A 10685-nucleotide genomic window follows, 5' to 3' on the forward strand; every position below is an offset into this window, starting at 1 on the left:
GGTTGACTAAACAACTTTAGTTTTAATTGATTTTTTTTGCAGAGATAATCTTTGCATAGTAATTTATAATATAAACGCTTCCAAGCATAAGTACGAAATTTTGTAAATAGGCCACAAAGTATTTTGAGGAGGAACTCCTCCTTAACTCTAAGGAGTCGAGCTCTTTTCTTTTTAAAATAAGTGAGATTTTTTGTATGAAAAATCACTATACCTTAAATTTGATGGAAAAGAAGATTATCCGGAGAAACTAATATGTGAGTTCATGAACGAAAACTAAACATAGGGTAAAGTTCAGAGACATTGGCTACCAAGCACAAAGAAAAAGAATCTGTCAAAATATTACAGGCCCATATAAACTTGGGCCTAAGTTTTAACATTTAACAAGATGTGACGGGCTATGATTTAAACTGAATTATCTTTTAATTGGTCCAAAAGCCCAATGATCAATCCCAGACTAGACAACGTCACAACGTTGTCCCTACGCATTAGCCACGTGGCACATAAGCGTCTAAATACGGATACGGTGGTCGCGATCTCACCTGAACAACCTTGTCTCTGTTTCTTCAGTTTTACTCGTTAACGCAAAAACCTTCCTCCCTACTAACGAGTCACGACTGAGTCACGACTGAGTCACGAGTCAAACGAGTTGCGACTGCCTTGACGACCCCCCGAGAGAGTTGAGAGGAGGACCCATTTCACGCAGATCGCAGGAAGCTTTTACGCTCTCGAATTCGAGCTATTCCGACGCCAAACCACGCCGTTTGGGTAATCTCCCCCATTTCTTCCATGGAAGCTGCTCCATTGGTCAGTCTCTAAGCCGCAGCTGTTGCAAGATCCGAATTTGGTTTCATAATAATGGCTGCGTGGCTCAAAGCTGCTGAAGGTTCGGATCCTCGATTTATTTGTCTATTAATTTGTTGCTTTAGTTAATTAATTTGGTTTGCATTTTGGATTTTGGATTTGAAATGTGTTTTAGGGTTGATCTTATGCTTAATTAGTAACTGTAATTTTTTGAGGTGTTTTATGGATAATATGGTAGCGATAATCGGGTTACGTTGGATTTGCATGTTTGATGATCCTGATGTCATTGGCATTGGTTATTTCCTTACTGAATTGTGTTTTGGAGTTCGTATTACAATCAAAAATTTAGTTTGGACACGCTAGAAACCGAAAAACTGTGAGGTAGGATTCCGCATTTCATGAATTGTCCGGAAATGACATGAAAGTGAGCTAGAGAAATTTGGTTGGTTATTCGTTTTAGTGTGTGGGCGATAGATAGCTGCAGGTTAGTGATGTATTATCGGTGGAGGAAATTGTTCTTCTTGGTATCAAACCGGCTACTGGTTAAGCAGTTAAAAGTAATAGGTTAAGCGCAAGAGTGAGTTTTTATCACAAAAGAAAAGAGGTTTTATCATAATCCCAGTTCTTGCACCTGCACCACCCATCTTATACCATATATGATTGTTTACTATATAGATCATCCCTGTAGAAGCTACCACATCAGAGTTCCCATCAGACTTCCTTGTATTACTGCGCCATCTCTTGTGACCTTGATCTGTAAAGTTTATAACTTTTTTCATTGGCCTCAGGTTTGTTTGAAGTTGTTGATCGAAGGGCAAAGCTGGTTGTCAGTGAGTTGGATGTTCAGTCGCCTTCCCAGTCACCAGGTATTATCTTCGAATTGTCCTGCTTTTTTTTTTATTTGTTTATTTATATATTTTTGTTTTGGTTTGGAGTTGGGATGCTGCCACCAGATGTTACCCACTAATGAGTTGGTGCCTTGATAATGGGTCCTAGAATATGCATCCGTTAGCTCTTACTTTATCAAGTTACTGTCTGTCTTTTAGATAACTTGAAAACCGCCAAAATTGTTGCCAATTTTAATTCTGGTTCCTTTTCTGAAGCTTCTAATGGGCAAGAATCTCAAGCTAATAAGAGGAAAAAGTCGAAGACCAAGGTATTGCCAGATTACTAATGAAAATACGGTGTAAATATTCCACACACGCATGGGCATTTATAAAGGTTTTGGTCTCACGCATTGGATATTTACAGGCTCAAAAGAGGCAGTCCATGAATGAATCTCAGAAAATAAGTGATTCTGCACGTGAACAGATCAGTACGTTGGCATCACAAGCAGATGTGACACCTGAAATAGACAGTGATGTTCATTTAAATGAAAATGACGGGACACCCTCTGCAGATCCGACAAGTCAAACCATCAATGACCAGCAACAAAATCTTGACAAAGATACCACAGTAAGCATTCCCTTAACAGAGACACGGGCATTTGAAGTCGATGAGAGTAATGTTGAACAAGCAGAAGCTTCAACAACTATTGCTGATAGGGAAGCTATTACATCAACTTCTAATGATAAGATTGTCAATGAGATTGCCTCAGATGGTCATGAAGAACGTCCTTTGCCGTCATCTGCCAAAGAAGTTGAGTTTGTGGATGAAAACCATCAGGTTGGATCAGTTGATGCTGGCCAAGATAACAAATCTAGAGCTCCTGATTTTCATCCAGAAATTGACCAAGGGAGATCAGAATCTACCACTGATTCCATCAGTAACAGCGAAACTCAATCGAAAGTCACTGATGGCAATGAAGAACTGGTTGTTGAGAAAACTAAGCAACTTGAGCATAAATCTGGCAGCTCTCCAGTGAAAGTACAGGAACAGGATCAAATTGAGGAGGTAAGTTATTTACTACAGGGTGAATATCTTGTGTACTTCATTCCTATTTTGCTTTGAATCTTGTTAACTTGCCATCTAGGCTATTATTGAATAGTTTCTTTAGTTGGTGTACAGGCTCAAGGATTGCTTAAAACCGCTGTATCCACTGGTCAGTCTAAAGAGGCAAGGCTAGCAAGGGTAAGCTGTACAATTTTCTGTTTTTCTTTATTGTTGGTGTAATATACAGCCCCAAGTCGTTGAAGTAGGAATGCGACTTTTCTTTCAGTCAGTCTCTTGGAAAAGGTCACCATTATCGAATGAGCCTGTTTCACATATACTTTAATAAGCCTTATGCCCCCATGGGAAATTTCTTATTGGTTATAAGTTTTCTGTTTGAGTTCTTTGTTAATCTTTTGGTTATGATTGATTATTAGGTTTGTGCTGGACTTTCGTCTCGACTTCAAGAATACAAATCTGAAAATGCACAGCTAGAAGAACTTCTCGTGTCAGAGGTGAGACACATCCTGTTTTATATTTCAGGGGTCAAGTGAAGTTCAACCTTTGTGGCATATGATCTATTGCTATTGGTATTACATGCTGACTGCTATTTTGATAGAGAGAGCTGAGCAAGTCATATGAGGCTCGCATAAAGCAACTACAAAAAGATTTGTCCACGTCCCAAAGTGAAGTGACAAGAATAGAGTCAAATATGGTTGAGGCCTTGGCGGCTAAGAATTCTGAAATTGAGGCCCTTGCCAGTTCCATGGATGGAATTAAGAAACAGGCTGCCTTATCTGAAGGGAATCTGGCTTCACTGCAGGTTCATTACACTTACACATTTAATTATTGATGCATAAATTATATCTCTCTCTCTCTCTCTCTCTCTCTCTAAGGACTGGTTTGCGTGAAGTACCTATATCAACTTTTTTCATTACTCTATTCGTGCAATTATGATTGTTCCCAACTTGGATTTTTGACCAGTTGAGGCTTTAATAATAGTTTGATTATTATTATTTTCCAAACAGGCAAACATGGAGTCTATGATGAGAAATAGGGAGCTGACAGAGACAAGGATGATGCAGGTTCGAGTTCATGATTTTTCTTCTCTGCATGTATTTGGACCCTTAGCATACACTTGCATATGGTGTTTTTATGAAATTTTCTTCAGGCTCTTCGAGAGGAGTTGTCTTCTGTAGAACGTAGAGCAGACGAGGAGCGTTCCGCACATAATGCTACCAAAATGGTGTGTATCTACAACAATAGTATTATCAATTTATCAGTAATTTCTGTATCTTTGGGTATTTCCTTACACTCACTCCGATAATCACTTTCTGGGAAAACAGGCTGCCATGGAAAGGGAAGTAGAACTGGAACACAGAGCCCTTGACGCATCCACAGCCCTTGCAAGGATCCAGGTAAATTGAGCACTTCTTAAGTTTGTGACTCTTTCCCTAAGTAATGCACCATTACTTGATAAAAAAATGTATATACCATTATTTCTTAATCAGCCTTTATTCTCTCATCCCTATAGAAACTTATGATTACTGACATTCTTAGTTTCCTTTATATGCATGAACCATATAATAGTGCTTGCAGATTATATTTTTATTTCTAATGAACATTTTACAAACTTTTGAAGATTTTGCAAATTTTGTTTCTTCCATGAGCTTTTGGCCAGGATTTGTATCTATTATTCCATGTTCTGTCTATGAAGATGTTGCATGTTCATGCTTTTCCTAATTATATGAACGTTGTAAATGCTTCTCTACCCAGAGAATAGCAGATGAGAGGACCGCAAAGGCATCAGAGCTTGAGCAGAAGTTGGCATTGCTTGAGGTAGAACATTATATATCATTTTCTATTTCTACTAATTCGTTTGTTCAATTTTTGGAATAAAATACTGGTTTAAGATTCTTGGATAATTAGCACTATATGCCTTCAGGTTGAATGTGCCAATTTAAATCAAGAGCTGCAAGATATGGAAGCTAAAGTTCGGCGTGGGCAAAAGAAGTCACCAGAAGAGGCAAATCAAGCAATTCAGGTATTCCTTGTGATATGATGGATATTTACTGCATTTTATTATAGTTTGAACTTCTAGTGTGATTTATTTTACTTGGTAGTATCATTTCATTGTCACATGGGCGCCCAGCCCAACCCAAATTAGTTGAGGATATTTAAATCTTCACCATGGTATTATAGTACTCACTTACAGTTGTGAATACTAAGGTGCAGGCATGGCAGGAAGAAGTGGACCGTGCACACCAAGGTCAGAGGGATGCAGAGGGCAAGCTTGCTTCTTTGGAGGTAAGTGTCCTTTGTTTATTGCCCAACAGTGTTATTATTATCAATTTGTAGCTTTGCGTTCTGAAATTTTTGCCTTGTCAAACAACCTTCTTGAAATGCTCAATTTCAGGCCGAAGTCCAAAAAATGAGAGTTGAGATGGCTTCCATGAAGAGGGATGCAGAGCATTACTCGCGCCAGGTGATATCTGCTTTCTCTCTTTTCGTATATCTTCATATGAATAGTTTTACTAGGTTATATTGAGCACTATGTTATTTATAGGCTATATTTTCCATTTTGCAGGAACACGTGGAGCTAGAGAAGCGCTATCGTGAACTCACTGATCTACTGGTAATGTCACTCAAGAACAGTTATTTACATGGTCCGGTATCGCATTTTTATGACACGTCTTATTCCATTTGTTTTCAGTACTACAAGCAAACACAATTAGAAACCATGGCTAGTGAAAAGGCCGCGGCAGAGTTTCACTTGGAAAAAGAAATGAAGCGTATCCAGGAAGCACAGGTCTGTTCCTAGGTGTTTTATGCTGCTTAATTGATAGTTTTATAATAGATTTTAGAGTCCAGTTACTTTTTCTTTTTTAATCTCATTTATTGCTTGCTCTATGCGAATTCACATTATGTACAGGTGGAGGCCGAAAGAAGTAGGGTTTCTCGCCGGGCATCAGCTTCCTGGGAAGAGGACGCTGAAATGAAGGCACTTGAGTACGTTGACTCTTTAAAAGGGCCTTGTGCATGATTTCCCTACATTCTTCTGGCATCTTGCTAAGTACTATGAAATATGTTATAATTGTTTTGCTTTGGATGGAACTTATTAAAATGTAATATCTGCAGGCCTCTTCCGTTGCATCACCGTCATATGGCTGGGGCAAGCATTCAGGTAAAGCTCTTTCTTACCTATCACAACTCTAGATCTCCGTTTCTTACTCTAAGTTTCACCTCATCTCATGCAGTTGCAGAAGGCAGCTAAACTATTAGATTCAGGAGCTGTCAGAGCCACAAGATTTCTCTGGCAGTATCCAACAGCCCGACTTATCTTGCTATTCTACCTGGTAAAATAGTTCAACATGCACTTTAAGAGTCTAAATATGCATACATATATGTGCATTGTGGAGTCAATTAAATCAGAAAGTAACGAGAATAAATCATATACAGGTATTTGTGCATCTCTTCTTGATGTATTTGCTGCATCGCCTTCAGGTACAGATACTACTTAATCGTTACAATTTGTATGAGAAGCCAACTTTCGGTCATGATACCAATTGTCTTATGCATCTCTCCTAAACGTGTATTCTATGCGCAGGCTCAAGCAGAAAAATTTTCGGCTAGAGAAGTTGCAGAGTCTATGGGACTTGGTAACACTAACTTACCATGATTCAGTAGCTTGCTCCACGCCAGAAGCTGCTCGGCCAAAATCTTCAAGTTTGACAGTCATAGAATGCGCCAAGCGTGATACATCCAATGATATAGTGTAGTAGGAAAGGATGAAAGCTTTGATTGTATCTTGCTTCTGCTCTGCAAAGCAAGATTCTCTTCCCTCATATTCTCATCTTCTTCCTTTCTCTCTTCTCACATTTTTTATTTTGTCTTTCTTTCTTTATACAAAATTAATATAAAATGTTGACGTGATTTAACCGTGACCTGTTCAAATAAAAATAAAAAGGGAGAGAAGGGGAGGAAAAATAGAGGGGAAAGAATGTGGGAGGGAAGGAGAGGAAAACTAGGAGATAGAATCCTACTCAAAAAAACCGTTTTTAATTTTACTATTGTGTCAAGAAAGGACTCACTTTGGTGAACAACTTTGCTTTCTTTAACCCCCAAAATCAATAAGAAAAAAAAGAGTGGACTACTGTCAGTCAGTCCCTGCCTCCACCTTCAGTAAAAAAAAAATGTCAATAGTGCTAAGAAGGTTAAAATTTTAAATTAAATTTATAAACTATACAATGTGTTATGGCTCACTTTTATTAGGCTTTTATATTTACCTTTGCTTTTCTTTTATCATTTTTATTACAGGTTCTAAATTTTAAATTGTTAATTTTTATATTATACAAAGGTGCAATGTGATGGGTTTTTCTAGGCTCCATACGTGTGCTACATCAAGTCACTAACGGAACTTTTAACAAAATCAAAATGTGAGGACGGAATTGATGACTCACCCAATAAATAAAAGATGAAATTGATGAGTTTGAAACATAAAAAACTAAATTGGTATCCCGTTAAAGGCTTAAAAGCATAAAGATCATTAGTGATGAAATCTTTGTATGTTATTGGTGCTTGGAAAGTCTTTCCTAGTCAAAATCCTATCGGAGAATCTTAAAAGGTACTTGGAAAGTATCTCCTAGTGTGTGACTAGCAAAAGCTAGAAGAGAAAAGAGAAATATGAGCTGTTTAATATAAGAACAATTTATATGAAATGGGTTTTTCACTATATGGTATCTTAATTTATTAAAATTATAATAGTTTTAAAAACTTATACATATTATTGTTTTATTGAAACATAACTCTATAGTGACGGTGAACTCGCATTTATTGAACGGGTGATTTAGGCTTTTGAACATCAAAGCTAAAAAAGCCAACATGAAAAGAAAGAGTTGAAAATGGAAGATAAACTTTGTGACGAAGGTATTGTAAACAGTAAAGCCACAATCTTGTAAAGGAAGCCATCAGTGCTCATTGGCTTTTCGTGAAAAGCATTTCCTTACCCAGCAACAATATGTTCTTATTAGATTCTTGCCAAGGGGCGTTCTTGATTGTTATAATACATTTAGCTATTCTACAAACACTTGGGCTTTATTAGAAGCTGCTTTTTCATAAATACTTATTTAGCTATTTTAGAAACCCTTTAGCTTTATTTGAAAGTGCTTTTTCATAAATGCTTATTCTCAAAGACTATGGTTTGAAATGATTACGCCGCAATTGGAATTATTGTTCTATAAAACTCTTGCACTCGTAATCACTTTTATTAAAAACATGTTGAAATGTTTATTAAGAATTCAAGTGTTTCATTAAAAAATATTTGATAAACATTTCTTAAAAAAAAAAAAAAAAAAAAAAAAAAAACACTTTTATGATCCAAAAGAAGTTTAAGTATTTCTTGAGAAAGTATTTATAAGACACATAATATAAACAAAAACAACTTTAGTTGTCAAAAAACAGAGTGAGATTTTGTTCCCTCCTATTCTCATCCCTTTCCCTTATCTCTTCTCACATTTTTTTTATTTTGTCTTTCTTTCTCTATAAAAAATTAATATAAAATGTTGACATGGCATAACTGTGACCGTTCAAATAAAAGGGAAAAGAAGGGGAGGAAAAATAGGAGGGGAAAGAATGTGGGAGGGAAGGAGAAGAAAAATATGAGGAGATAATCCTACTAAAAAAACGGTTTTAATTTTACAAATGTGTCATGAAAGGACTCACTTTTGTGATCAACTTTGCTTTTTTTAACCCCCAAAATCAAAAAGAAAAAAAGAAAGTGGACTACTGTCAGTCAATCAGTCCTTGACTCCGCCTTCATAAAAAAAAATGTTAAAAGTGCTAAGGAGGCTAGATTTTTAAATTAAATTTATAAAATATATAATGTGTTGTGGCTTTCTTTTATTAGGCTTTTATATTTAGCTTTGCTTTTTCTCTATCATTTTGATTACAGGTTCTAAATTTTAAACTGTTAATTTTTATATTATACATGGGTGCAATGTGATGGGCTTTTCTAGGCTCTATATGTGTGCTACATCAAGCCACTAACGAAACTTTTAACATAATAAAACTGTGAGGACAGAATTGATGACTCACCCAATAAATAAAAGATGAAATTGATGAGTTTGAAACATAAAAAACTAAACTGGCATCTTGTTAAAGGCTTAAAAGCATAAAGATCATTAGTGATAAAATCTTTATATGTTAAAAGTCTTTCCTAGTCAAAATCCTGTCGGAGAATCTTAAAATATACTTGGAAAGTATCTCCTAGTGTGTGATTAGCAAAAGCTATAAGAGAAAAGAGAAATATGAGTTGTCTAATATAAGAACAACTTATATGAAACGGGTTTTTCAAGTATCTTAATTTCTAAAACTTTTATAGTTTTAAAAAAACGTATATATATATGATTGTTTTATTGAAACGTAACTCTATAGTGGTGGTGAATTCACATTTATTGAACGGGTGATTTAGGCTTTTGAACATCAAAGATAAAAAAGCCAGCATGAAAAGAAAGAGTTGAAAATGGAAGATAAACTTGGTGACGAAGGTAATCTTGTCAAGTAAGCCATCAGTGCTAATTGGCTTTTCGTGAAAAGCATTTTCTTAGTCCGCAACAATATTTTCTTATTAAATTATTGCCAAGGGGCGTTCTTGATTGTTATATCACATTTAGCTATTCTACAAACTCTTGGGCTTTATTTGAAACTACTTTTTCATAAATACTTATTTAGCTAGATGCACTTTAGCTTTCTTTGAACGTGCTTTCATAAATGCTTATTCTCAAAGACTATGGTTAGAAATGATTATGCCGCAATTGGAATTTTTTTCTATGAAACTCTTGCACCCGTAATCACTTTTATTAAAAACTTGTAAATGTTTATTAAGAATTCAAGTGTTTTATTAAAAAATATTTGATAAACATTTCTTAAAAAAACACTATTATGATCCAAAAGAAGTTAAGTATTTCTTGATAAGGTATTTATAAGACACATAATATGAACAGAAACAACTTTAGTTGTCAAAAAACAGAGTGAGATTCTCTTCTCTCCTATTCTCATCCCCTTCCCTTCTCTTTTCTCATATTTTTTATTTATTTTGTCTTTCTTTCTCTATACAAAATTAATATAAAATGTTGACGTAGTTTAACCGTGACCGTTCAAATAAAAGGGGAGAGAAGGGGAGGAAAAATAAGAGGGGAAAGAATGTGGGAGGGAAGGAGAGGAAAAATATGAGGAAATAGAAACTTACTCAAAAAACCATTTTTAATTTTACAATTGTGTCATGAAAGGACTCACTTTTGTGAACAACTTTGCTTTCTTTAACCCCCAAAGTCAAAAAGAAAAAAAGAAAGTGGATTAATGTCAGTCAGTCAGTCCTTGCCTCCCCCTTCATAAAAAAAAATGTCAATAGTGCTAAGGAGGTTATATTTTTAAATTAAATTTATAAATTATATAATGTGTTATGGCTCACTTTTATTAGGCTTTTATATTTAGCTTTGCTTTTCCTCTATCATTTTGATTACGGGTTCTAAATTTTAAACTATTAATTTTTATATTATACATGGGTGCAATGTGATGGGCTTTTCTAGGCTCCATACATGTGCTACATCAAGCAACTAACGAAACTTTTAACATAATCAAACTGTGAGGACAAAATTGATGACTCACCCAATAAATAAGAGATGAAATTGATGAGTTTGAAACATAAAAAACTAAATCGGCATCCCGTTAAAGGCTTAAAAGCATAAGGATCATTAGTGATAAAATCTTTATATGTTATTGATGCTTGAAAAATCTTTCCTCGTCAAAATCCTATTGGAGAATCTTAAAAGGTACTTGGAAAGTATATCCTAGTGTGTGATTAGCAAAAGCTAGAAGAGAAAAGAGAAATATGAGCTGTCTAATATAAGAACAACTTATATGAAACGAGTTTTTTACTATATAATATCTTAATTTACTAAAATTATAATAGTTTTAAAAAACTTATATATATGATTATTTTATTGAAACGTAATTTT

The 10685-nt window shown here is 35.3% G+C and overlaps 1 protein-coding gene across 3 annotated transcripts; it reads left to right on the forward strand.

Annotated features, from left to right (window-relative positions):
* Positions 1 to 573: 573 nt before the first annotated feature.
* Positions 574 to 6608, forward strand: LOC103943895 (golgin candidate 1). 3 transcript variants are annotated; one of them, XM_048586508.1, is made up of 21 exons: positions 576 to 883; positions 1590 to 1667; positions 1905 to 1957; positions 2053 to 2694; positions 2809 to 2871; positions 3108 to 3185; positions 3290 to 3493; positions 3699 to 3755; positions 3842 to 3916; positions 4017 to 4088; positions 4447 to 4509; positions 4616 to 4714; positions 4906 to 4977; positions 5087 to 5155; positions 5258 to 5305; positions 5384 to 5479; positions 5603 to 5679; positions 5809 to 5854; positions 5928 to 6026; positions 6130 to 6174; positions 6278 to 6608. In XM_048586508.1, exons 1-21 carry the CDS (start codon positions 856 to 858, stop codon positions 6347 to 6349), a joined length of 2136 nt encoding a protein of 711 aa, XP_048442465.1. In that variant the 5' UTR covers positions 576 to 855; the 3' UTR covers positions 6350 to 6608. The 3 variants fall into 3 exon arrangements, with proteins under 3 accessions (XP_048442455.1, XP_048442465.1, XP_048442461.1); XM_048586504.1 differs by having other exon boundaries at positions 577 to 883; positions 4900 to 4977; XM_048586498.1 differs by having other exon boundaries at positions 574 to 883; positions 4900 to 4977; positions 5258 to 5479.
* The last annotated feature ends 4077 nt before the right edge of the window (positions 6609 to 10685 follow it).

Source organism: the organism of the source record quoted next, unplaced genomic scaffold (assembly GCF_019419815.1).
Source record: "Pyrus x bretschneideri cultivar Hongxiangsu unplaced genomic scaffold, Pyrus_bretschneideri_v1 Contig1, whole genome shotgun sequence".
NCBI classification, from domain to species: domain Eukaryota; kingdom Viridiplantae; phylum Streptophyta; class Magnoliopsida; order Rosales; family Rosaceae; genus Pyrus; species Pyrus x bretschneideri.